This window comes from Serinus canaria, chromosome 1 (genome assembly GCF_022539315.1).
Source record: "Serinus canaria isolate serCan28SL12 chromosome 1, serCan2020, whole genome shotgun sequence".
Classification (NCBI taxonomy): domain Eukaryota; kingdom Metazoa; phylum Chordata; class Aves; order Passeriformes; family Fringillidae; genus Serinus; species Serinus canaria.
This window is the reverse complement of record NC_066313.1, coordinates 113,400,563-113,427,071: the sequence shown is the minus strand read 5'-3', so window position 1 is coordinate 113,427,071 and position 26,509 is coordinate 113,400,563. Positions and strand designations below refer to the sequence as shown.

Genomic DNA, 26,509 nt, shown 5'->3' with positions numbered 1-26,509 from the left:
TATTTTGCTGAGTCAAGTCTGTAGTTTATTTTCTCTGTATCCAACGCACACACCACAAATCCCAGCCACAAACTTTGCTGCAAAAAATGAAAATATATTTTCTGACTTTATATGTTTTTAGTTCCACAATAATTAAGTAGCAGAATATAAATCAGTAATTATTTATTGATATATTAATAACACCAACTGATTATGTTTGGCTATAAGTGATGGATCAGTGCTATTTTTGTTTTCACCTAATTCCATTTAGTTCTGATAGTAAGGAATGTCTGTCCAACAGTGATTCTAGTCTTGAGTCTCCCCCCAGACAGATCACAGCTCTAGAACAGCCCCATCCTCTTTAGAAAACCCTGTGCAGCCTCCAGAACAGCTTTGGATCCTGGAAAATTCTACTGTGATGAGAGATAAGGCACCTGCTTCCTCATCCCAGCTCCATGAGAGCCATCCCAGGGGAGTGGGAAAAGCGAATGACAGAATTAGGAATGAAATCAGGAAAATGAGCTCAGCCCTTTCCATCCCCACCTCCCCTGAGCTCACCAGGGTTTGACAGTTTTGTCACTGACAAATTGGCCATGAGGAGCATCAGCACTGGAAGGCAAAAGGGCCAAATAAACGGGGGTCTCAGCCCCCTCGTCTGGGGACTTGGTGGCCTTGGGACCTGCCATGTCTGTCCTCACCCAGCCAGGGCAGCAGGCGTTGAGGAGGATGTGGTCGCCTTTCCTCTGCTCGTTCAACAGCCGCGCCTGGATCCTGGACAGGACAGTGACCCCGATTTTGGACACCCCATAGGCAGTGTTTGGCCAGCCCTCCTTCTCATGGACTCCTCTCTTGGTGTCTTCCACAAACTTGGCCATCAGCTGCACCAGCTCCTCCTCAGTGATGCTGTCACTGCGGAATTTCTGCTGCAGCTCCTGGCTGCAGCCTCGCAGGGCAGAGCTGCTCACCATGCTGGAGACATTCACCACCCGGCCTGAAAAGAGAACAAAAAGGAATTTTTTTCACACATTTTCTGGCATGGACATATTTTGTGAAAAATCCTTTGCTAGGATTTTTTTCCCCTGAGAAGCTGAGAAGCCTCAGAGAAAAAAACCCAACAGGTGCATCTGTGATTGGTCCATGTGAGTTGTTTTTACTTGATGACCAATGACAGCCACCTGTGTTGAGTCTCTGGTCACTCACAAGATTTTATCATCATTCCATTCCTTTCTATTCCTTTCAAGCCTTCTGATGAAATCCTTTCTTCTATTCTTTTAGTATAGTCTTAGTACATAATTTTCTTTTAATATAATATAAATAATAAATCAGCCTTCACATGGAGTCAAGGCTCTCATCTCCTCCCTCATCCTGGGACCCCTGTGAACACCAGCACATTTTCAGCTCACACTGAAGTGGGGCTGCTCTCCAGTTCTGGATTCTCTCCTCAGGTGAATACCTGTAAAATATTTTAGGTGGGTTGTTTTGTAGAGCTTCTGGAAAATCAGGAGAACTCAATGTTCTGATTTCTAGTAAATACCAGGAGAGGTAATTTAAGGTGTGAAGCTGCAAAAGTTTCAGACAAACCTCCAAGAAACAACTTCACAATCAGCAGGTACACTCTTACTACAGCAAAAATAATACCTAGAGATTTAAAAATGTAAGGATTTAATCTCCCAGCACTTCAGTAAGGGGAACAAGTCAGCTGAATCAGTAAATCACTCATCATCTCCAAAATTATGTTTAATTGTTTCTCCTCTTTGCTGCTACTTCACAGCCATTCTGGTGGTGAATCTGGGGATTTAAATCTTAAAAGCCACAGAAATTACTACTGTTAATGACTTTATTAATAGTCATCCTCCACTGTAGTGCAAGAGTTCTAGACTGCAACTCTGGCATGGTTTCCTCTCTCCCCAAAATTCACTCACTCTGTTTATTCCTTCTCCCTCAGGAAATAAAAACCTGCTTTTCATGTTGGCTTCTTTTTTCCTTGAAAACTTCAGTGTATTTAAATATTAGTAGAGACGATATTTAATTTATAGCAGCAGTGCAGTGCCTGAGATTGGACAGAATTTCCCACTGAAAAGGGCCAAAATTCAAACAAAACTCTTTCTCCACTTGTTATGTTTCACTCACCATAAGGCTTCACAAGAGGCAGCAATTCTGTGCAAACATTCCTGGTCCCAAAAAAGTTTGTCTTCAGTGTAACCTCAGCTTGGACTGCAAATGGAGTGGTGTCATGAACTGGTCATAAGAAGGGGGAAAAAAATACCAAAAATTAGAATTGCAACACTGTTTGAATAGAAGTTACCAAACCTCAAAAGTTTATCTGAGTTGCTGTTTTTAATAATTAGAAAACAGGCATATGATCACAGACTGGGCAGGTGTTCACTGTCCCCAGATCCACGACAATTCAAAACAGAAATTGTAACAGGTCATTATTTGATGTGGTTTTTATTATAAAACATGTCTAATGACCCACACTCATTTGCAAATCACTCACTTGCATTTACACCTCACACATGAAGCCAGATCATGACCCATGGCCAGGGTTATGGCAGGGGGAGAACTAAAATCCTACAGAACCCCAAATCCTGCTCCATATCCTGCCTTCCTTGTGAGAGAGAACTTCCTCACAGCCCAAACCCCACTCACAAGTCTAACAGGATATTGGTGACATCCTGAACTCCCCTGATTTAAGAAGCTTTATTAGAAAACTCTTCCCAGAGAGGCCCATCCAGAAGACAACCACAGCTTCACCACCATTTGCTACAGGAAGTTTTTGCTGGTTCAAGGACTTGGCTGGAGAAATGCAGCACAAAACCAAAATAACAAAACTTAATGGCAAATCTAATCTTTGACAGGCTGCAATAGCACATAATGCTATGTCACCAACATGTTCTATGAAAAATCCTTTCCTTAGGATTTTTCCCTCCTGAGAAGCTGAGAGGCCTCAGGAACAAACTGTGAACAATTCTTCTCTGCTGCTGTGGGATGCAGCAGGTGGATCTGGGATTGGTCTCTGTGGTTGTTTCTCATTAATGGCCAATCCCAGCCCAGCTGTCCAGACTGTCTGGGTCAGACACAAACCTTTGTTATTCATTCCTTTTCTATTCTTAGCCAGCCTTCTGATTAAATCCTTTCTTCTGTTCTTTTAGCAGAGTTATAACATAATATAGATCATAAAACAATAAACCAAGCCTTCTGAACATGGAGTCAAGATTCTCATCTCTTCCCTCATCCTGAGACCCCTGTGAGCAATGCATCAATGCTACAGCTAAGAAGAAAGCATAAATTCTGGGATGGCAGCAAAAACTTGCTGAGGCAAGAAGCAAGTTGGGTAGAAACAGCAATCTAAAAAGCAAAAATTGTGAGAAGCATCACAGCAAGGTCTCACACAGATGTTACACCCTCTGTGCTTGATACTCAGTAACAGTTTCTTTATCAGTTAAACAGTTTTTATTACTTCAACAGTTTTAACAGTTAAACTTTAACAGTTCCTAAATTGTGTGACCTGCTGCTGATTGAGTTGTTCTCAGCTCGAGGAAAGTCAAGGCTAAACATGAGGAAGTGATATTTTAACTGCTGCTGGAATTTTTCCTAAGCACACCCTGAAGCTCAGACAATTCTAAGAGCTGCTTCCCAAGAAGGTGATCTTAAGCAATTTTCCTATAAAGTAACAGGCAAAAGAGTCAGAACATCATCACTGCACTCTCACTCCATGAGAAGTTCCCTGCTCTCTCTCAGTGTGAAGCTGTTTCCCCAATTAGCCCCAATTAGCTCAGCCCAAAGCTTCTCCTGTGCAGGTGAGCAATGCCAGCTGTGCCAGCCTTTCCTGCCAGCAGAGCTGCTCCAGCCCTCTGCCCATCCTGGAGCCTCCTCCGGGCTCTCTGCAGCAGCTCCAGCTCCTCCTGGGCTGGGGCAGCTCTGCAGGTGGGAAATCACCTGTGGGGTGCACAGGGACACAATCCCCTCCATAAAACCATCAGCCAGACTTGGGATTTACTCTGTCTGGAGCAAATTCTGATTCTGGATTTCATACACACAACAAAAATCCATCCTTCCACCTCAAAACTGCTGTGTCTCTCACTTGCCCTGCCTTTCTGCCCGCTGGGAGGTGAAAGGGTTACATTCCTGCCCAGCACAGCAGGATTTGAGTAGTTTAGAGGTGATTGAATGGCTCCAGAAAGTTTGAGACAGCAAAGCCCACCCAGGGACAATAAAAGTGCTTTTTCATCAGCTGGAATCCCTGAGCACAGAGCACACAGAACAGAGCATGGGGGTGGAGAAGAGAGAAAACACAGCAGCTCCCTGAGGCACAGGGAGCCATTCCCAATGGAGATGGGCTCCCATGGCCCTGCTGGAACTCTTGGGCACTGGGCAATTAACCCAGCCCAGCCCACCTGCCCTATGTGCCTCAACACTTCCAATGTGGTGCACACACAAGCCTCCAGGGAAGCATGTTTACAGGATCATGGAATTGTTACAGCTGCAAAAGCCCTCCCAGCCCAGGCAGTGCCAGCTGTGCCCCATGGCCACCCTGTGCCCAGCCCAGAGCACTCAGTGCCACCTCCAGGGACACCTGCAGGGATGGGCACTGCAGAGCTCCCTGGGCAGCCCCTGCCAAGGCCTGAGCCCCCTTTCCATGGGCAAATTCCTGCTGCTGGCCAAGCTGAGCCTGCCCTGGCTCACTGTTCTCACATCTTATTTAAGACGGCAAGTTTGCCCAAGCAAAAATGCCAGCATGGCACTGGCACAGAAGCGTTGGATGCACCCACTGCCCTCTCCACAGAGCACAGGAGCACATCCTACCTTTGAAGGCAATGCCAGCGTTGTTCACCAGCACGTTGAGCCCTCCATACTTGTCCTTGAGGAAGTCCCGGAGCGCTCGGATGCTCTGCAGGTCATCGATGTCCAGCTGGTGGAAGAGCGGGCGCAGCCCCTCCTGCTGGAGCTGGGCCACGGCAGCCTGGCCACGGCCGGGATCCCGGCACGTCAGGTACACATCCCCCGGGAACTGCCGGCACAGGGCCCGCACGATGGCCAGGCCGATCCCTTTGTTGGCGCCTGTCACCACAGCCACCTGCACGCTGGACATTGTCACCTCAGAATGTGAGCCAAGGTCACGGGAGCTGCCAGCAGCAAAGAAAAGGTCAGTCAGACAGACAGACAAAATGGCTGTTTGGGAAGGAATGAGAATCATGGGATGGTTTGGGTTGGAAGGGACTGTGGAAGCCCAGGGCACCCTGTCTGCTCTGGGGTGCCCTGACCCCCAGGGCAGCACTGACTCTGACCCTCATCCATGGAGAAAGTTTCCCAGACTTCAAGACAGACTGGAATCCACAAAAGTGTGAAATAGATTCTAGAGAGCAGTGCAGGTGTGTGACTGGGTGAGAAATTGAGGGTTTGGGGTTTTTAGTGGGTTGTGGATGGAAGCAAGATGGAGGGCACAGGGTGTGGTCCTGGGTTTCTTCTTCACCTTCTTCTTCCTCCTTCTCCATGGGTTTGGGGGCATTTTGTAATTGGGCAGGGAAGTCCCCATTGCAGCTCTTTGGGATCAGTTATTGGGGTAAAAGGAAAAATAATCCAGGTGTCAGTTCTTCATTGGATGGTTCAGTCTTAAAAATCCTTGTTTTTAACAAGAGATTGTTGGTCACTTTGTGCCTTCTAATGAAAAGCTGCAGAACTCACAGTAGTGAGACTGTTTTACTGATAAGAAATAATAAAGACTTAAATCCCAACATGAAACACCATCTCAAGTGCCTTCAATCCTGACCCAGAGAAACCAATAACTAAAACCCCCACAACCTTAAAGATTGTCTCATTGCCATGGACACCTCACACTATCCCAGGTCACTCCAAGCCCCACCCAACCCGGCCTTGAACATTTCCAGCAGTGTGGAGCCTCCCTGGGCGAGTATTTTTCCTTCAAAAAATTATTTAAAATTCCACCTCGGATTATCTGAAACTACATTCCTGTGCAAGCCGTGTAAATTCCCGAGGCAACACGAGGTATTCACGGAGAAATCTGGTGTTAAGTGTTCTGAGCAAGGCCAACCAGTGATGGGAAATAGACAAAAGAAACGTTTCAACTAAAAAATGCCAGTGACTAATTTTTAGTACTAAATTAACTTTTTGTAGGAGTAAGCTCTTCTGCACTTACACCTCAGAGAAAGACTTTCCACCTTTTGGGAATATTCAATTGGGTCAGCTCAAGTTTTGCTGAAAACTTCAGGCTCAAAACCTGAGCAACCTGGTTTAGTACAAGATATTCCTGTCCACGGCAAATGTTGGAACTGGATGATCTTTAAGGTTCCAAACAATATAAAAAAAGTATGGGGTATCTTTATCTTCCAGCGCCAGGCAGGGGGAGCAATTACAGCTTTTCGGGGGAAAACAAGGGAACACAGGCCGACTACAATGATGGTTGTGTAACACAGCCTCGGAAAACCTGCCTGCTGCTTTTCTTTCAGGGCGTTGAAAGAAGCTCCACTTCCCCCATAAAAACAAGTTTAAACGCTGGCTTTGCCCCCTTTTGGCATCATTACCATCTCTTTCTTCCAAATTTACTTGTAACCCTAAGCAGGCATCCAGCGAATGTGCATCACTCCAAGAATGTCCAGAGTGACGCCCCAGGGTCGGGAACGCCATTCTCGCCTCACGGCAAGTCTCCCTCTCTCCCCCTTCTCTCGCGGGGACGGAACCCGCCATGAACCCCGACGCCCTCAGGGGGGACGCGGGGGTGAAGGGTCCGGGGGGACACCCAGCACCCCATCACCCACCTCCAGCACCGCGGGCGCCTCTCCCTCGTCCCTCAGCTCCACACAGCAAGGACAGAACACGTTATGGCCAAAGCACAAACACCGCACACCGCGGGGAAGGGAGATGGGGACGCCCCTAAGATGGCGGGGCAGCCCCGCCTCAGGGGCGGGAGAGCGGGCGGGGACTCGCGGAGAGGAACAGCGAGGGAATGTCGGTCCTTGTGTCCCCTTTGCAGGTGGGTTTGGGACTCCGGGCTGCTATTCCAGCCCCGGGAGAGACTCGGGAATCACAGTCTGGCCTGGCAGGGGGATGCGGTTGAGGCTCCCAGGGGCAGTGCGCGGAGCACGGGCGCTCCCTCAGGAAGTTCCGCTCCCGCAGCGCGGCCGGGGCCGATTCTGTCCCTCCCGTCCCGGGGGTTTGTGCCGAGCCGGGAATGGGGGTCTGGTTAGCACAGGATTCCCAGTTCTGGGATGGGATGGGATGACAGGGGATGGGATTTGGACTCGATGATCTCTGAGGTCTTTTCAGCCCAAAGGAATGGGATGGGATGGAGGGCCGGCCTCTGGAGGAGCCCGACCGCCTGTGGGTGATCCCGGCTCCCTGAGGCCCTTCGTCCTGGCAGGGAAAAGCTGCGCTTGGAGGGTTGGTTCGGGGCAGTTTTGGCAAAAGGAAAGAGATCAGGGCAAGGTTCTTCCCCAGAGGGTGCTGGCACTGCCCAGGCTGCCCAGGGAATGGGCACGGCCCCGAGGCTGCCAGAGCTCCAGGAGCCTTTGGCCAGCGCTGCCAGGGATGCCCAGGCTGGGGCTTGGTGGGGTCTGTGCAGGGCAGGGGTGGCACTGGGGGATCCCTGTGGATCTTTCCCAACTCAGGATATTCCATAAGTCTTTGAAGGATCATCCCATTCCCATCCCATCCCATTCCCATGGCAGGGACACCTCCCACTGTGCCAGGCTGCTCCAGCCCCAGTGTCCAGCCTGGCCTTGGGCACTGCCAGGGATCCAGGGGCAGCCCCAGCTGCTCTGGGCACCCTGGGCCAGGGCCTGTCTACCCTCACAGTAATAAATTAGAATGTGACTTTAAATGTTTCTAAATCAGTTATTTTAAATTTTTTTTTAATTTAGGTTGTCTAAAAAAGGAAAATCTGTTGTTTAATATGAAGAAAAGCAGAGGTCGGACAGGTCGAAAGAGAAGGAGAAAGCACTCAAAGAGTTTTATGGATGGAGGTATCATCATACCTGGAAGTTAAATAATAAACCATTTTTTTTCCTCAAGGTGTCATTTTCTTATTTATATTTTCAAAAGCCTTTGTGCTTGGAAAATTACATTCATAAATGTTACATTTTTTTATACACAAATATCTGAGCTTTAGTTTACAGTCCCAAGGAGAGTACAGTGAATTTTCTGAGCTCTCTTTTCTGCCTAATGGCAAATATCACATTATTCTAAAATTCCTTGCATATGCTGAATAACTCACACATTTCTGAGACCTCCCAGTGCCCAGAGACCTCAACTTTATTTAGTTCAATTCTTTCTTGCCATTCTGGTATGCTTTAAAATGTCCAAAATACAATTTCTCTGACTCTACAGTAAAATGTTTATATTTCCTTTATTGTCCAACAGAATGCTCTTTAATAGCATTAATTTATTTTTTCTATTTTTAGTCAACTGCAGTCACAAGCTGGAATACATTAAACTTAAGAAGTGGCTAAAAGAGAGAGGATTTGAAGACAGTAATTTAAGGCCAGCAGAGTTCTGGGGTAATGCTTTAATTATTTCTTGATAGTACAAATTTCTAAATCTTTTAAGAATTTTACATTCCTGCTTCCATTTTGAATTATGATCCTGTCTGGCATCAGGAAAAAACCAGTTACTGATACTCTTCAAGGATTGTTGTAATGTCAATTTAACATGAAAAAATAGATACAGAGGCCTGAAAAAGCACAAATTTGAAGTGTTAATTAAATAGTTTTTGGAATTTAACCTTGTTATAACTTGTTTTTCTTTTTATCCCCAAGCAAGTTCAGCAGAGAGCTGAGATTCACTTAGTAATGTTTACAGTGAAGATTTATACTTTTATCTCTTTCTGTAGGTTGTATTTTAAACATTTTGCAGTATTATAGACAGAGCAGAAAGAACAGAATGGATCAGAGAGAAATCTTGTGACTAGAAATGCTGAAGTTTAGTTAAAACTCTGAAAGCAAGAGCTGCAGCTGGTGCTGAAAGATGTGTGTGAGGAAAAAATGGAGAAAAAGAAGGTGAATAATTGCCATAAGTGGGAGAAAAAAAAAGCTGAACAATTGCTGGAATTAGACAGCAAATGCTGCAGGATGTGCAGGGAAAAGATCTTGAAAAATAAAGAGAATTGGAGAAGAGAGAAATGAGATCTGTGTGGAACAGTCCATAATTGAATTTATGTTTGGTTACACGTGGTGCCTGTTCTTTCAGAGCTTTTCCCTGCTGAGCTGATCACAGATCACTCATTTTCCACATCTACATTTATTTACTGCTGCTCTTTGTTCCTTCTTCAGAGACAGGCAGAGGATTGATGACAACAAAAGCTCTTCAGGTGGGTGATGTTGTTTCTCATGCAGGAGCCCTTCAGGGTGTTTTGACATTTAATGATTTTTGCAACAAGCAAAGCTCAGAAATGAATGTAATTTCTGACTTTTGGCACTGCTGCAGCCATAATGTGAAACCACCAGTCCCCACAGGAATTAAATGAGTCTTGACACTTGATTTTTACTGGCTTTTGTGTGTAATTTGTTTTCCTCCTCCCTCGAAGGCAGGAGATGTGATTATTTCATTGCCTGAGAAGTGTTTGCTCACCACGGGCACTGTCCTCAGCAGCTGCTTGGGAGGACACATTGAGAAGTAAGTGACAAGTGACACTTGGTGGCCTTTAGTGGGGTTTTTTCCGGCAGTAATGAATTCTCTGGAGGGGTGGTGGAGCATTAAACTGAATATCCTGAGTGGTGCCAGCACTTCAGGGCTGTGGAATGCTCAGGAAGGGAAAATTTTAATACTGAACATTGTCACCATGATATTTTCTGAAAAATCCTCTTTGCCCAGGATTTTCTCCTGGGATGCTGAGAGGCCTCAGAAAAGAATGAAAACAACAATTATCTGATTGCTTGGGAATGTGGTCTGGAGGTTGTTTATTAAAGGTGCATCTTTGATTGGTTCAGTGGGAATTGTTTTAATTAATGACCAATCCCAGCCAGCTGTGTTGGACTTTGAGTCAGTCAGGAGTTTGTTTTTATCATTCTTGTTAAACCTTCTGGTGTATCCTTTCTCTTTTTTTAGTACAGTTTTAGGATAGCCTTAAAGAATATGATATGATTGTAATATGATGAAATATGATATATAATATGAAAATATAATATAATATTGAAATATAATATAATATGATATGATATACTAATATACATATAATAATCAGCCTTCTGAGAACATGGAGTCAAATTCTCATCTCTCACCTCGTCCTGGGAACCTCACAACCCCACAGAACATTTGATAAATGCTGAACATTTGATAAATGCTGAACATTTGATAAATGCTGAACATCCCCTTTTAGCTTGGCAGAGCTGGAGAGAGGGCACAGGCTGCAGCTGGAGCTCAGAGCCTGCTTGGCCCTAAATGCCAGTTAGGAATGCTTTTTTTTTGGGAATTTGGGAGTCAGCTGCAATAGGAGAAGGAAGATGAAACTGGGCTGCAAAGCCAGGGCCTTTTAGAAAATTAGGAACAAATTGGAAATGTGGAAGATCTGTAACGAAGCCCCGTGCTGGGCATTGAATATTTGTGTATCCTGAAAAAAGGCAACCCAAGGGGTGAACCTGAAATGGTTTTTAAATCCAGCTTTTATTGCCCCTTGGAAATCAGCCAAAGGACTTGGAGGTGAACTACAAAGAAGTTTTAAATAGAAGCTATTTATAACTTCCAGAGAGCTCTGAGAGAGGTAAAACTCTGCTGTGTCCATTTCCATCTCACCTCTGTGGGTCTGCTGCATTGGTATTTTTATTATTATTTTTATCTCTATTTTTATTTTTTATTTTATTTTATTTTTATTTTTATGTATATTTTCTTTTCATTGTTATTTTACTTTTTAGTTTAATTTTTAATTTTTATTTTATTCTATTTCTATTTGGATTTCTATTTTGATTTTTACTTTGTTTATTTTTATTGTATTGATTTTAATTTATATTTAATTTTCATTTAATTTAAATTTGTTATTTTTCTCTTATTTTAATTATTTTAATTTTCTTTTATATTTATTTTATTCTTTTTATTCTATTTCAATTTAATTTTTAATTTTATTTTACCTTTTTAAAAAAATATTTTACCTTTAATATTTATTTATTTATTTTTTATTTCTATTTTTTAAATTTCTATTTTATTTTTATTTTTATTTTATTCCAATAGGTGGAAGCCCCCTGTGTCTCCTTTGCTGGCACTGTGCACGTTTCTGATAGCAGAGAAACACGCTGGGGAGAAATCTCCATGGAAGCCCTACCTGGATGTCCTACCCAAGGCTTACACCTGCCCTGCTTGTCTGGAACCTGATGTCATCAATCTTCTCCCAAAACCCTTAAAAAGGAAGGCTCAGGAGCAAAAAAGGATGGTCCAAGAGCTGTTCAGATCTTCCAAAGCTTTCTTCTCTTCCCTGCAGCCTTTATTTGCTGAGAGCACAGGAAGTATTTTTAATTTCAGTGCTTTGCAGTGGGCTTGGTGCACTGTAAACACCAGGACAATCTACATGAAACATCCCCACAGGGAGTGTTTCTCCCTGGAGCCAGATGTTTATGCACTGGCACCATATTTAGATTTGCTAAACCACAGCCCAAATGTTCAGGTAAGAAGCTCAAAATAGATCAGTAAATTTCTTTCTTTTGATAAAGTGCACTCTGTCGATGCCATCTGCATTTCTGTGATGGATGAGGAGTGTGGGGAGGGCAGGGGGAGATCTCACAGGGGGAGAAAGGTCTCAGCTCCTCGGGGACTGGAGGGACAGGAGCCAGGGAATGGCTCCCAGTGCCAGAGGGCAGGGCTGGCTGGGACACTGGCAATGAGGAATTGTTCCTGGGATGGAATTGCCAGAGCAGCTGGGGCTGCCCTGGATCCCTGGCAGTGCCCAAGGCCAGGCTGGACACTGGCAATGAGGAATTGTTCCTGGGATGGAATTGCCAGAGCAGCTGGGGCTGCCCTGGGTCCCTGGCAGTGCCCAAGGCCAGGCTGGACACTGGCAATGAGGAATTGTTCCTGGGATGGAATTCCCAGAGCAGCTGGGGCTGCCCTGGATCCCTGGCAGTGCCCAAGGCCAGGCTGGACACTGGGGCTGGAGCAGCCTGGCACAGTGGGAGGTGTCCCTGCCATGGCAGGGCTGGGATGAGATGTTTAAGGACCCTCCAACATAAACATTCAGTAATTCTTTAATTGAAATATTTCAGTTTGTGCAGCAAAGCCAAGGTACAGGGAGAGCCCAGGGAGAGTGGCTGGGGGAGATTTGCATCCAAAACATCCTTTGGGGAGAGCCACTTGTAAGCACCCCCCTGATCTGCTCCTAAAAGCAAGACAGATCCTTGTCCTGACACAGATTCTGAGTTCCATGGTCCCTGTGTTAGTTCAGCTCTGGCTGAAGCCTCAGAGCAGCCTGAGGGGAGTGCAGAGAGGATTTCCACCTTCTCTCAGGCTCTGGGTGCCACCACTGAGCTGGGGCAGCACAGGAGAGGCCAGCCCAGTGTGGAACCATCTCTGTTTGCAGCTCTGGGGTCTCTCCAAGAATTCCCCACAGTTGAACAAGAGTTTCAATCCTCTGGGGTTTCAAAATTCAAAGGTTTGTTTCCTTTTTCACCCTACCAGGAGTAAAAACCTTTTATTTTTCACTCCCTGAAGGTCAAGGCTGGGTTCAATGAGCAGACAAGGAGCTATGAAATTTGGACAAATTCACATTGCAGAAAATACCAGGAAGTTTTGATCTGCTATGGACCTCATGATAATCAGAGGCTGCTGCTGGAATATGGATTTGTTGCCATGGACAACCCTCACAGCAGTGTTCATGTCTCAGCAGGTTGGATTTATGGGTTGTCTGAGCATTGAAAGGCACAAACCCAGAGAACTGAGAGTGTAAATTCTCAAGGAGTGGAAAAGGGTTTGATACCTATTTGCATAGACTTTAATGATTTAATTTTTGCTTGATTAAAAATGGTTTTTGTTACCATTTTACTTTTAAAAATTGTTACTATTAACAACATTTGTGTAGAGATTCCAGCTGGATGTCTTAGATTGCACCACTGAGGACTGAAATCCAGATCTCCACAAACTGAGCTTGCTTGGAGTGTTCCATAACTTCAGTTTGAGTCAGGATTTCTGTTACAATGACACAATCCTGGAGAGTGCTGATAGCTTTTGAGAATTCTGGAAAGTTCTCCAAAATTTAACAGGTTTTGATCTTAGTCCCACATGAAAAACATGGTTGTAATCTTTTCTCAGAATTGATGATTGTGGTTTCTCTTACATACAATTTATTTACCTATTTAAACTGTATTTTTCTGCAGATACTCTCCTCAAATATTTCTCACCACTGGACAAGCAGAGAAAGGCCAAAGTTTCCATTCTAAAGGATCATGATTTCCTGGAGTAAGTATCTGGAGTTTTTTGTTTCTTGGTGAGATTTTTATTCAGTTTTTCTGGGCTAAAAATTTTGCTTCTAGTATCAAAATCCAGCAAAAAAAAATAGAATTATTTGTTTTTTAGCAAACTCACTGCTTGGGAGAGATGGAGAGGTTCTAAACAGCAGTGTCAAAGCTGGAGATCTTCCATGGCTGATGTGTCTCAGGAAGAAAACTCATTCTAAGCTCACCTGAACTTCATCTCTCCCTTGGGCTCTGCAGGAACCTGACCTTTGGCTGGGAGGGACCATCCTGGAGACTCCTGACAGCCCTCAAGGTGCTGGGGCTGGCAGCAGAGGAATTGTGAGTTGGAGCAGCCTCAGGGTTTGTTTGGGGGCTGTGCAGGAGCTTCTGCTTGGATTGCCTGGAATCACCAGGGTGGGAAGAGCCCCCCAGGATCACCCAGTGCCACCCCAGCCCCACCAGCAGCACCCAAACCCTGTCCCCAAGGGCACATCCAGACTGCTCTGGGACAATGCCAGGGACTCCAAACCTCCCTGGGCAGCTCCTGCCAAGGCCTGACCACTCTGCCAGGGACATTTTCTGTCCCAGTCTCCAACCTGAGCCTGCCCTGGTGCCATCTGAGGCCATTTCCTCTCCTCCTTTCCCTGCCCCTCCTGGCAGGAGCTGTGCAGAGCAGGGAGGTCCCCCCTGAGCCTCCTTTGCTCCAGGCTCAGCCCCCCCAGCTCGCTCAGCTGCTCCCCCCAGGATTTGTTTTCCAGCCCCTTCAATATTTTCTGTTTCCCCTCACTCTTTGTTCTCTACTGGCTGTGAGTGACACACTGGGACAATTTTTGGATCTCCTGTGTCTGATTTGTTGACCCCAGGTGAGAAGTGAAAAGAAGAAAGGCAAAGAACACCAGTGACTGTAAACTCCCTCTCCTTTGGTGATTTTCTTTCCTGTATTATTTTCCCTTTCTATTTCAAGCTCCAGATATTCCCTCAAGGTTCAGGCTCCTTTCAGGCTGTTTTCCTGTTGGTTTGATGAAATTTTAAATGCTCTTAACCTGGTTTGATTTCCTTGAGTCATGTGTTCCACAGGCTGGAATTCCAGGGCCAAGGAAGTTGCTGTAATTCATCTCCAGGGACTCTCAGTGCACTTGGAGCATTTACTCCAAATGGCAAATCTGCCTCAAATATCAGGGATGGAAAATGATTACCTGCACTTTGCTTGAAATAAATGAAATGAGGGAATAAATTAATGAGAAAAGGCTTGTTCAGAGTTGTTTGTGCTTTGAAGATTCATTGCTGAGTGGAATAAATTGATCTGAGAACTAAAAATAAATCCCTGGGCTGGGTTAGGAGCCCAGGTGAGGGCCAGGGCAGCAGAGCCACGTTTGGCATCCAGCTGGGGAGGGCAGCAAATAATTCTGTGTTCTTGAAACATTTTGGTTCCAGTGCCTGCTGGAGGAGGATCCTGCTTGGTGATGTCCCTTCAGCCAGGAATGAGCAGCAGGCTTTGGCTACAGCAGCAAAAATTTGTCAGTGTTTAATAGAGGAGACCCAGCATGTCCTTCTCCAGGTAACTTGGGAACACAAGGGAGCTCAGGTTCCTTTCTCTATCAGAACATTGTCATTTTCTGAGTAAGAACTTTGATGATTTTTTCCCTTTCCCTCTTTTTTTTCACCCCTTTTTACTGCTAAAGTTCCTCTTGTGGAATTAAACCCCCCCCACTATTTTAACATAATAAAATCCTTACAGATTTCCACAGATTTTCTCTTCATGTCCTGTTAAAAAAAATCAAAATTTTGAATCATTCCATCCCATTTGTCTCAACTGCAGATTTCCCAGTTGAAAAGGGACAGAGAGAACCTCAAAACCCACCTGGCTTTGGTGGAAATGCTGCGCTCAGAAGACCTCAAGATCCTTCAAAAATCAGCTGAGATTCTTTGCAACTCGAATTTAGGGACAACTTGAGCCCCCTGGAGCTGTGGCAGCTGGAACTTCTCAGGGATTATTGCAGATTATTACTCTTTTAATGGACCTGAGCAGCAAAGAATAATTTAAAAATTCATCAGGATGATTTTGCTCTTTGCTGACCTTCACACAAAAGGTTCTGCTGAAGTGGAGAGCTCGAGCTCCTTGCTTTGGAGAAAAGAGAATTTTTCTAAAGGGCATTTCAGGGCAGGACCCTTATTTAAGCTGCAGAAACTTCATTTGGAATTGGGATTCTCTTGTCATTATTTCCCATGATGTGATTTTAAAAAGTGTTTATTTTTGTAAATATATTACCTCATTTTCTACCAGACTTGTCTGTTTTATTTTTCTAAAATCCTTTCTGGAGCTGGAACTTACATCCTTGAGGCCAAATTCACCTTCAGATTTGCCTAAATTATGGTTTTTAATTCACTTGCCACCATATTTTACCCTCTGATCAGTCCCATTAAGCCCTGATCAGTTTAGATTGGATAGCAGGAATGGTTTTTTTCATGGTTAGGGTTGTAAAACATTGGAACAGGATCCCCAGGGAAGAGTCCCCAATCCCTGGGAGTGTCCACAAACGTGGATGTGGCACTTGAGGGCTTGGTTTGATGGGGATGGTTGGACTTTGAGCTTAAACTCTTTCCCAGCCTTAAGGATTCTGGGATTTGCTGGCTCTGAGAGTTCCTTTGGATTTGGGAATGCTGTTCTGTAGGGAATTCTCACCAGCTTTTCTCCAGCTCCTTCTGTGACTGTTTAACCTTCCTTTAATAAACCCCTTTCCATTCTCTACCACCAGCTGTGTTTCCAATTTTATCATTTTGTCCCAAACTGGTGCCAGAGTTAAAGGAGATGAGGCTGTTGGGCTGGTTTGTTCCCCTAAGGATGGTTATTTTAAGAACAGCTCCTGTACAATGTGTCTGCCGAGGTGAATACGAGTTTGACAGAAGTTGATTTGCTTTTGCTGGGGGCTCCACATTTATTCCAGGTGCTTTGGATATGAGCTCTGCTCCTGGAACTCCTACACACCCTGCAGGGAGAGCAGAAAGGGGTCTGGAAGTGCAGGAAAGAAGGCAGAACACAGCAATTTATGTGTACATATAAAAATATACCTTAATTTTATCTTAAAACTTCTTTGATTCAACCTAAACTGTGACCAAGACAGAGCTGAGGTGCCTGAGGAGGCAGCAGCCCTGGGAGTGCTCTCTACATGTTTTACAGATTAAATCAAGTTTTCAGAGTGAAAATTCTCCCTCTCACCTTTTACTTTGAGCTGCAAACAGCATCTCTTCAGTGATAACATTTCACTCTGGCTCTTTGTTCCCTGAAAAAGGATTGAGCTGGGATCCTACTGTGGGGAAAAAAGATAAAATAAAAGCTTGATTTCCCTCTTGGTCTAAATTCCTTTTCAGATTGGAGCTGCAAATCTGAGCAACAGTGGGAATAAACTCAGTGTGCTACAGAGCTGGGCCAGAGCAGGGCAGGGGGTTGGATTCTCTCCCAGCTTGTGCAGTTTTACCCAAAAAAATGACATTGAGGGGTTGGAGCTGGGCCAGAGAGGGCAAAAATCACTGGGAAAGGGCTGGAAAACAAATCCTGGGGGGAACAGCTGAGCTGGGGGGGCTGAGCCTGGAGCAAAGGAGGCTCAGGGGGGACCTCCCTGCTCTGCACAGCTCCTGCCAGGAGGGGCAGGGAAAGGAGGAGAGGAAATGGCCTCAGATGGCACCAGGGCAGGCTCAGGTTGGAGACTGGGACAGAAAATGTCCCTGGCAGAGTGGTCAGGCCTTGGCAGGAGCTGCCCAGGGAGGTTTGGAGTCCCTGGGATTGTCCCAGAGCAGTCTGGATGTGGCCTTGGGGACAGGGTTTGGGTGCTGCTGCTGGGGCTGGGGTGGCACTGGGTGATCCTGGGGGGCTCTTCCCACCCTGGTGATTCCAGGCAATCCAAGCAGAAGCTCCTGCACAGCCCCCAAACAAACCCTGAGGCTGCTCCAACTCACAATTCCTCTGCTGCCAGCCCCAGCACCTTGAGGGCTGTCAGGAGTCTCCAGGATGGTCCCTCCCAGCCAAAGGTCAGGTTCCTGCAGAGCCCAAGGGATGAGATGAAGTTCAGGTGAGCTTTAGAGCTGGGTGTGGCCCTGGGGACAGGGTCTGGGGTGATGCTGGGGTGGCACTGGGTGATCCTGGAGGTCTTTCCCACTTTGATGATTCTGGGAATCAAGGAGAGAAGAAGTGGGAAGGCACTCAAAGACAAACTGGGTTTGTTTAGGCAATAAGAGCCACCAGATTTCACGTGTAAAGAGCACAGGGCAGAAATAGCACAGTTGATTTTTTATTTTTTTTTTACTTTTTAAGAGAGGTGTTGATTTAGTGCAGTCACTGAAGTCACTGAAAAATTATAAACATGAAACCTCCTGACAAAATCTTTGCTGTGTCAGTTTATGTCAATAAAATCTGGATTTCCTTTGATCTGCTGCAGAAAGTGGCTCCCAGTTGAGAGTTTTCTCCTGTAATGTGTGCAGCTCATCCATCCCTGCTGAGTGCCCTCAGGCCTGTCTGGTTTGGGACAAGATAAGGGAGTATCAACTTCACAGCCTGATAATTAAAGCTTTTAAATAAGCTATTAAAACACTGCCAAGATGACATTCCCAAAGAAAGATGATTTTAAAAATTATATTGTCCAAAAAGTGCCACACTTGGGCAGGATTTGAAATGTTTGTTTGCAGTCAGTGATTCAAGTGATGGATTTATTATGGTCTGGAACACTGGGAAATATCCCAAAAAATCTTTATGGGTTTCTGTAAACAGTAACAGGGTCAGGTGGCTGCCCCTGGATCCCTGGAAGTGTCCAAGGCCAGGCTGGATGGGATTTGGAGTAACCTGGCAGGGGGTGAAATAATTTGTAGTGTCCCTCCCAACCCCAACCATTCCAGAAATGGAAAGAAAAAACAATTCCATTTCCAGCTTATTTCTAGTGGATGTCTATAACCCCAGAATTCAGGTTTAGAAATCGCTGCACTGAGGTGCACTCAGGGGAAAACCACAGATAATTCATCCCAAATGTATAAAATGTATAAAATCCATTTAATCCCAACGGTGTAAAACGTAAAAGCAATGCAATCTCTGTGCTGTCCACTAGATGATGCAGCTGTACTGCAGGGAAACAAGGAATTCCAGTAAATCCACATCCAATTACAATCCTATTGACTGCCCTGCATTTACAACAGAAAGAAGCATTGCCTTCAGTGATATACCCCAGCTGCATTTAGATAAATAGCTCAAAATGTAATTTTCTTTCTGCTCTGACAGTGAAACATGAAGGTTTGTAGCCTTTTATCCTCTCACTTTTATTGGGATTTAACTTTGGTTTTGTTTCTCTCACCAGTTTCCTGGTGGCATTCCTCTTGGAGCTGTCACTAGAGACAGAGTTCAAATCATTGCCTGGATGGTCTTGAGGGTCTCTTCCAACCCTGATGATCCCATGAACTCCACTCTGATGGGTTAATGAGTGGAATTGCAGGGGAGAAATGTCTGTTCCTGTCTTTTATTCCTTCAGAATTTGGGGCCTGATGGATCTCTGGCACAAATCCCTCTCAATAATTTCCTTGGATGGAGCAGACGGAAACATTTCCACTGCCTGGGGGGAATCTGGAGAAGGGCAACTTCAGGGGGACCTCATTGTGGCCTTCCAGGACCTGAAGGAGCTGAAAGAAACATGGAAAAAGGCAATTTCCAAGGGCTGGAGGGACAGGACCCAGGGAATGGCTCCCCCTGCCAGAGGCAGAGCTGGAATTTTCATGGGAACTTTCAGTCACCTGCAATTAAAGAGATCAGTAATGATTCAATGAACTGTTCCATGGGGTTGGGAGGGAAAATTCCCCATGAAATAGGAAATAATGGGATTAAACATTCACCTGTTGGGACTCCTGGGGCATCATCTGGGGAAACCAGGGAGGATGATTGGCATGGAACCCTTGGAGGATGGAGGGGCTTTGGAAGCAGGATGGGCAGAGGGCTGGAGCAGCTCTGCTGGCAGGAAAGGCTGGCACAGCTGGCATTGCCCACCTGCACAGGAGAAGCTTTGGGCTGAGCTCAGGGTGGCCTTGCAGGGCCTGGAGGAGCCCCAGGAAAGCTGGAGAGAGACAATTCCCAGGGGATGCAGGGACAGCAGCCAGGGAATGGCTCCCAGTGCCAGAGGGCAGGGCTGGCTGGGATCTTGGCAATGAGGAATTGTTCCCTGGCAGGGTGGGCAGGGCTGGGATGGAATTCCATCCCTGGATCCCTGGCAGTGCCCAAGGCCAGGCTGGACACTGGGGCTGGAGCAGCCTGGCACAGTGGGAGGTGTCCCTGCCATGGCAGGGGTGGCACTGGGTGGGCTCTGAGGTCCCTCCCAACCCAAACCATTCCCTGGTGCTGGAGTTGGGCAGGAGGAATCTCCAGCTGAGCTCTGCATCCCTTGCAGACATTCCAGAGGCTCTGGATGTGCCCCTTCAGGGCTCCCTCCTGCTGGGGCTGCTCTGGCAGGGCCAGCTGGGCCCTTGGCACCCCTGGCAGGCAGCGATGAGGGGACAAGGGACACTCTCAGCAGGAGCCTGGGCCACTCCTGGCTGCACCAGCCTACCTGGGCTGGCTTCCAGAGCTTGCCCAGAAGAAACCAACCAGGAATTGGGTGGGAAATGGATTTATAGAAAAAAAATTACATTTAATAGAAGGTTTATATAGTGTGTATACAAAATAAGTTTATTACAATAAGCATAGTGTGTTCCAGTGTATGTTTATATATATTTATTTAGGTTTATATAATTAAATATATAAGATTTAATGCATATATTATAATATAGAAAAAGTATATTTAATACATAAAAATATATGTAATACATATAATATAATATAAGAGAATATAATATAAGATAATATCAATATAATATAATATAATATAATATAATATAATATAATCATAATATAAGATAATATAATATAATATACTATAATATAATATAATATAATATAATATAATATAATATAATATATAGCATAATATAACATAACTATTTATATAAATAAATTAATATAGTAACAATGGTAATAATAGTGCCATTTCTACTTCACTGTACACAACAATCAATAAAAAACAAACTTACAGTTTATTTTAATTATGAAATAATTGGCCTCTGATTGTGATGGGGTGAATGAAAACATCTGTATTGTCTCACCCTTCACATGAGACTGAAAATGGAACAAAAGTTTTTAAAACACTTCTCAGTCACCCCATCTCTGGGTCAGAATAGGGCTTAATCCAAGAGAATTTGGGGGAATTTGGGTGTCCTTCCCATGAGATGAGAGCTGAAAGGACAGGGATGGAATTTGGGGGAATTTGGGTGTCCCAGGGATGGAATTTCAGGGAATTTGGGTGTCCCAGGGATGGAATTTTGGGGAATTTGGGTGTCCCATGGATGGAATTTTGGGGAATTTGGATGTCCCAGGGATGGAATTTCAGGGAATTTGGGTGTCCCAGGGATGGAATTTTGGGGAATTTGGGTGTCCTACGAATAGAATTTGGGGGAATTTGGGTGTCCCAGGGATGGAATTTCAGGGAATTTGGGTGTCCCAGGGATGGAATTTCAGGGAATTTGGGTGTCCCAGGGATGGAATTTCAGGGAATTTGGCTGTTCCAGGGATGGTATTTCAGGGAATTTGGGTGTCCCAGGGATGAAATTTGGGGGAATTTGGGTGTCCCAGGGATGGATTTTCAGGGAATTTGGGTGTCCCAGGGATGGAATCTCAGGGAATTTGGGTGTCCCAGGGATGGAATTTCAGGGAATTTGGGTGTCCCAGGGATGGATTTTCAGGGAATTTGGGTGTCCCAGGGATGGAATTTCAGGGAATTTGGGTGTCCCAGGGATGGAATTTTGGGGAATTTGGGTGTCCCAGGGATGGGATTTCAGGGAATTTGGCTGTTCCAGGAATAGAATTTCGGGGAATTTGGGTGTCCTTCCCGGGAGATGAGCTCCTCAAGGACAGGGATGCTCGGTGTGGCTGGTCTGGCCTGCAGAGGATGTTGGGGAGGGATCAAGAGGGACCTTTGGGTATTTTTCTGGCAGTGCTGGAGCCTTTTTGTTGTACTGTCCTGGGGGTGTCACTGCTCCTTGCACAGATGGACATGGACACAGATCCCAGGTGGGAAATCTCCCATTTCCTCTTTTATCAGTGTATCCCAGGATTCCAGAATTTTTTGGGTTGGAATGAACCTTAGAGACCACCCAGATCCACTCCTGCCATGGACAGGAACTCCTTCCACTGGAAAAATCAGTCAGGGGGTTGTGGAGAGCAAGGGAAAAAAAAAAAAAGGAAGAGAGAAACAACACTGAAAAAACCCAAATGGTTAAACATTCCTAATTTCCAAATAAAATGTTTTTGTTAGAGAAGATGGGCAGAGGATTGTGAAACAAAGAAACCCCAGACCCTTGCAAGATGAAACAGCGTGGAAAATGTTCTGAATGCACCCAGATTCTCTGGAGCTTCCCCCTGCTTTCCCCACTGCTCCAAGATTTGGATCTGAGCCAACAAAAACGCAACTGTTGAATGTCAGGGGGGAAATGGGAGCGTTCCTCGGGCAATTCACCCAGCAGCTGCTGCGGGGGGTTGTGTTACTCAGGGAAAGATGCTGCTCCCCTTGGGAGGGAGAGACAAATTCCTGCTGATTTGGGGCTCCAGGAGCAGCAGGGTTGTGATGCCTCGTGAGCCCAGCAGACAGCAAAGAGGACACGGGGACTGAGGCAAGCACTCCTGACAGTTTGGGTAGAAATGTGCAGATAAATGGACCCCAATCCTCTGCCTAAAAGGAGAAAAGTCCAGAGAGAGCTAACACTGAGGTATTTAAATCATTCTTTAAACACAGCTGGAGGGCTTGAGCTACTTTTACCTGTCTTGAAGCTTTCCAGGATTAATAAATAATTAAAAATAAATAGAAATTGTTATGAACAAAAAAAAAGGTTACCGTTTTTTTCCTAAGAGAAGGAGCAGCAGAGGAGTTTTTGAGTTGATCTGAGAGTTGCCCCTTGGCCAGGAGTTCTTTGTTAGTGAAATGTTGTAATTGCCAGTTAAGTATCCTTAAGTATCGCCATTTGACTCTCTATTGTAGAAAATTCTTGTTTATTTCAGCACCACCCTAGCCTGCTGCCAAGAAGATGACACCCCCCCCTCGGACGGTGGGGAGAGGGGGATATTTGCATCTCAGGAGACATGCAAATTTACCCCAAACCCAGACTACCTTGGGACAGGACCTTTACCAAATCCTGGAAAATACCCCAAAAGAGACGAGCCGAAGCAGAATTAAAAGGTCAGAGTGGTGTCTGGACAGAAGGGCTGAGGTCCAAAGCCAGCAGAGACGCTTGAAAACCTGTGTCACTCCTCGTCCCAACTACTAACGATGCCAGTCGGACCCAGGACCCGCTGGACTGATAACCCAAACAGAGAATACCTGGGTATACCCCACTGCCTTGCGAGGACAGGACTCCCGGCCCTGCCCCCTTGGGGACAGACCTGCAAATCCTGTTCTGCAAATCTGCCAAAACCCCCATCTTCGAGCTGATCACTTTAATAAAGGCATTAAAAGGAGGAGAATCTCCTGCCCTGTTCATTTCAGAAATAATATTTTAAAAACACTAATAATTAAAAATATGGAATATCCTGGTTCTTACTGATTGCAGCTGACTCACAAATCGAGTGCTGGTGGCAGAAAGCTCCAGCCCCTTTTGCCCTCTGCCCACTTCAACGCTGGGCAATCATTCCCTCCAAAAACACCCTGAAATTTCTGAGGGATGATGTGGAACAGAAATCCCAGCAACTCCTCCTCTGTTTAGAGCCAGAAACTCCCTGGCTGCTGAGCAAAACATGAAAAGCAGTTCCTTTCCTCTGACTGTCAAACATCCCTCACCTCCCCGCTGGCATCCCGCGGGGTTTGTCCCCGGCTGGAAGGACAGACCCAGCCCTGAGTGCAGAACCTCCCGACACTTCAGAGGCAGGAAAAGAACCCTTTCATCAGGCTCGGTTTTCTCACTGCTTTATTTCACTGAGAACATCACTCAGGGCCAAATGGTCTTTGTCAGGAGGAATTGGCAAACGCTGGAGGCGCTTTTCGAGGCTGTCTGCATGGAAAATCTCAAAGCTGTTGTCTGCACTGAAAGAAAATATTGCATTTGATCTTTTTTATGATTCCTGCAGACATGATGTATGTCTGCATTCCTCAGGCTGAGGAATTCTCCCTGTTTGGGTTTCTCTGCCTTTCAGGGACAGGAAGTAGCACTTCACCCTCATTTTGCAGTATTGTCTGGGAATTAACCACAACAGAACAGTAATGTACATTTTCTTTTTGTGCCTCACAGAGGTCGGTTTTTATGAGCCATTTCTTGTGGTTTTCTCCTTGGCAAGTGGCAGATTGTCTCAGTGATAGCTGGGGCTATTGCATTTCAGCTGGGTTTGGCTTTCAAAGTGGATTTCTTCTGGTGGCTCCTTCCTAAGGGATGTCCTGCTCTGAGCTTCCCGTGCCATAAATCAGCTTTTCCCTGCTGCAGCTGTACAGAGGTGGCACTGCCCTGGTCACCTCTGCTCTGCCCATGAGATTTTGGGTCACCCAGAGAGAGGACAGACAGAATGTTACATTAACCCTGGGGACCATAACGGCAGAGCTGGCATGGAATTGTGGAATCATGGAATGGTTTGGGCTGGAAGGAACCCTAAAGGTCAGGCAGTGCCATGGCAGGGACACCTCCCACTGTGCCAGGCTGCTCCAGCCCCAGTGTCCAACCTGGCCTTGGGCACTGCCAGGGATCCAGGGATGGAATTCCATCCCAGCCCTGCCCACCCTGCCAGGGAACAATTCCTCATTGCCAAGATCCCACCCAGCCCTGCCCTCTGGCACTGGGAGCCATTCCCTGGCTCCTGTCCCTCCATCCTTGTCCCCAGTCCCTCTACAGCTCTCCTGGAGGCCCTTCAGGCCCTGCCAGGGGCTCTGAGCTCTCCCTGGAGCTTCTTTTCTCTTGGGAATGGCACAGAATCACCAAGGTGGGAAGAGCCCCCCAGGATCACCCAGTGCCACCCCAGCATCACCCCAATCCCTGTCCCCAGGGCCACACCCAGCTCTAAAGCTCACCTGAACTTCATCTCATCCCTTGGGCTCTGCAGGAACCTGACCTTTGGCTGGGAGGGACCATCCTGGAGACTCCTGACAGCCCTCAAGGTGCTGGGGCTGGCAGCAGAGGAATTGTGAGTTGGAGCAGCCTCAGGGTTTGTTTGGGGGCTGTGCAGGAGCTTCTGCTTGGATTGCCTGGAATCACCAGGGTGGGAAGAGCCCCCCAGGATCACCCAGTGCCACCCCAGCCCCAGCAGCAGCACCCAAACCCTGTCCCCAAGGCCACATCCAGACTGCTCTGGGACAATCCCAGGGACTCCAAACCTCCCTGGGCAGCTCCTGCCAAGGCCTGACCACTCTGCCAGGGACATTTTCTGTCCCAGTCTCCAACCTGAGCCTGCCCTGGTGCCATCTGAGGCCATTTCCTCTCCTCCTTTCCCTTGGGACAGGGCAGGAGACACCAGACCCCATCTCAGTGGATCTGGCAGATTCAGACCCCTTGGGAAATGGGATTTATTAATTCTGCTGCCTATGAAGTAACTTGGTGCAATAACACACAGTGCAGAATTCAACAATATGAGTATTTTTTTTTCTTTTTTTGTGGCTGTTGGGCCACATCTGCCATGACTCTGTTGGTTGTCACTTTTTCACAGTTCCCAAATTAATGCCACATCAGAGACTCCTAAGCCAACAGCGCAAAACCAACAGTGATTGAACAAAACCACGTGAAATTGTGAGGAAAATTAAAGGCAAACTCTGACAAGTCAAAAGCTTTGTGTTTAGTGATTATCCTCCAGCAGTTACTGTTGTCTTCTTGTCAATCTTATTAAGAGTATTCAGGGATGTTTTGCTTTATTTTTGTCACCCATCAGCAGAACATTAAATGCACAAAACCCTTTTGTTTCTCTCCCTTCTGCTGGCATGAGGAGCTGAGGACTCGGTGATGTGGGTGAGAAATGATCAGGATTTATTGAAAAAGGGTTTTCACCAGAAGGAAAGAGTGGAATGCCAGACCCCAGAGAGAGTCACTCAGTTCTGACTGTGCGGGGCTGTGTGCTCAGAGAAAAGGCAAGAGAACCCCTGGAGTTGATGGAGCATCCAGCAGATCAGAGAATCCCAGAATCTCTGATATTGGGAAAGATTTCCAATGTCACTGAGTGCCAGCTGTGCCCCATGGCCACCCTGTGCCCAGCCCAGAGCACTCAGTGCCACCTCCAGGGGACACCTGCAGGGATGGGCACTGCAGAGCTCCCTGGGCAGCCCCTGCCAAGGCCTGAGCCCCCTTTCCATGGGCAAATTCCTGCTGCTGGCCAAGCTGAGCCTGCCCTGGCCCAGCCTGAGGCCGTTCCCTCTGCTCCTGTCCCTGTGCCCTGGGAGCAGAGCCCGACCCCCCCGGCTGTCCCCTCCTGGCAGGGACTTGTGCAGAGCCACAAGGGCCCCCTGAGCCTCCTTTGCTCCAGGCTCAGCCCCTTCCCAGCTCCCTCAGGAATTCTCCAGCCCCTTCCCAGCTCCCTCAGGAATTCTCCAGCCCCTTCCCAGCTCCCTCAGGAATTCTCCAGCCCCTTCCCAGCTCCCTCAGGAATTCTCCAGCCCCTTCCCAGCTCCCTCAGGAATTCTCCAGCCCCTTCCCAGCTCCCTCAGGAATTCTCCAGCCCCTTCCCAGCTCCCTTCCCTGCCCTGGACACGCTCCAGCCCCTCCAGGGCTCTCCTGCAGGAGCAGAACTGGACCCAGCCCTGAGGGACCCCAGCACAGAGGGACAATCCCTGCCCTGCTCCTGCTGCACACACAATTCCTCACCCAGCCCAGCTGCCAGTGCCCTCCTGCCCCCCTGGGCACCCCTGGGCTCGTGTCCAGCCCCTGCCAGCAGCACCCCCAGGGCCTTTTCCAGCTCTCCAGCCCCTCTGCCCAGCCTGGAGCTCCACGGGGTTGTGGTGGCCTCATCCCATGGCTCCAGCCTGTCCTGGTCCATCCCAGCTGCCATATTCCAGCTTTTTCTTCAGGAATGCATTTACCCCATTGCAGATTTATTCCTCACCTGAGCCACTTTGGAGTTCCCTGCA

At 46.7% G+C, this 26,509-nt stretch overlaps 2 protein-coding genes across 8 annotated transcripts; one reads left to right on the top strand and one right to left on the bottom strand.

Moving 5' to 3' along the window:
• On the bottom strand, positions 1 to 6,897 carry CBR1 (carbonyl reductase 1). The gene is made up of 4 exons (XM_009089563.4): positions 6,756 to 6,897; positions 4,786 to 5,105; positions 2,110 to 2,217; positions 1 to 970 (listed from the first exon to the last, which is right to left on the bottom strand). Exons 2-4 carry the CDS (start codon positions 5,069 to 5,071, stop codon positions 534 to 536), a joined length of 831 nt encoding a protein of 276 aa, XP_009087811.2. The 5' UTR covers positions 5,072 to 5,105; positions 6,756 to 6,897; the 3' UTR covers positions 1 to 533.
• SETD4 (SET domain containing 4) lies at positions 6,859 to 24,848 on the top strand. 7 transcript variants are annotated; one of them, XM_030234701.2, is made up of 11 exons: positions 6,859 to 6,970; positions 7,857 to 7,958; positions 8,397 to 8,492; positions 9,264 to 9,301; positions 9,518 to 9,606; positions 11,155 to 11,584; positions 12,625 to 12,799; positions 13,287 to 13,368; positions 13,623 to 13,703; positions 14,799 to 14,922; positions 15,184 to 15,647. In XM_030234701.2, the coding sequence occupies exons 1-11, from the start codon at positions 6,859 to 6,861 to the stop codon at positions 15,316 to 15,318; spliced, it is 1,464 nt and encodes a 487-aa protein (XP_030090561.2). In that variant the 3' UTR covers positions 15,319 to 15,647. The 7 variants fall into 7 exon arrangements, 3 of the variants coding, with proteins under 3 accessions (XP_030090561.2, XP_030090562.2, XP_050828291.1); XR_007777106.1 differs by having other exon boundaries at positions 13,486 to 14,922; positions 15,184 to 15,202; XR_007777100.1 differs by having other exon boundaries at positions 13,469 to 14,922; positions 15,184 to 15,202.
• Positions 24,849 to 26,509: the final 1,661 nt, after the last annotated feature.

What these genes read in the sequence shown, in the direction of transcription:
- CBR1 (XM_009089563.4), bottom strand. Translation starts at nt 5,071, where the DNA reads ATGTCCAGCGTGCAGGTGGCTGTGGTGACAGGCGCCAACAAAGGGATC. An exon ending in CGCTGGCATTGCCTTCAAAG is followed by an intron (nt 2,218 to 4,785) that starts GTAGGATGTGCT and finishes TCTTATGACCAG; the next exon opens with TTCATGACACCACTCCATTT. An exon ending in GCCTCTTGTGAAGCCTTATG is followed by an intron (nt 971 to 2,109) that starts GTGAGTGAAACA and finishes TTCTCTTTTCAG; the next exon opens with GCCGGGTGGTGAATGTCTCC.
- SETD4 (XM_030234701.2), top strand. Translation starts at nt 6,859, where the DNA reads ATGGGGACGCCCCTAAGATGGCGGGGCAGCCCCGCCTCAGGGGCGGGA. An exon ending in CAGTGTTCATGTCTCAGCAG is followed by an intron (nt 12,800 to 13,286) that starts GTTGGATTTATG and finishes ATTTTTCTGCAG; the next exon opens with ATACTCTCCTCAAATATTTC. An exon ending in CCCAGCATGTCCTTCTCCAG is followed by an intron (nt 14,923 to 15,183) that starts GTAACTTGGGAA and finishes TCTCAACTGCAG; the next exon opens with ATTTCCCAGTTGAAAAGGGA.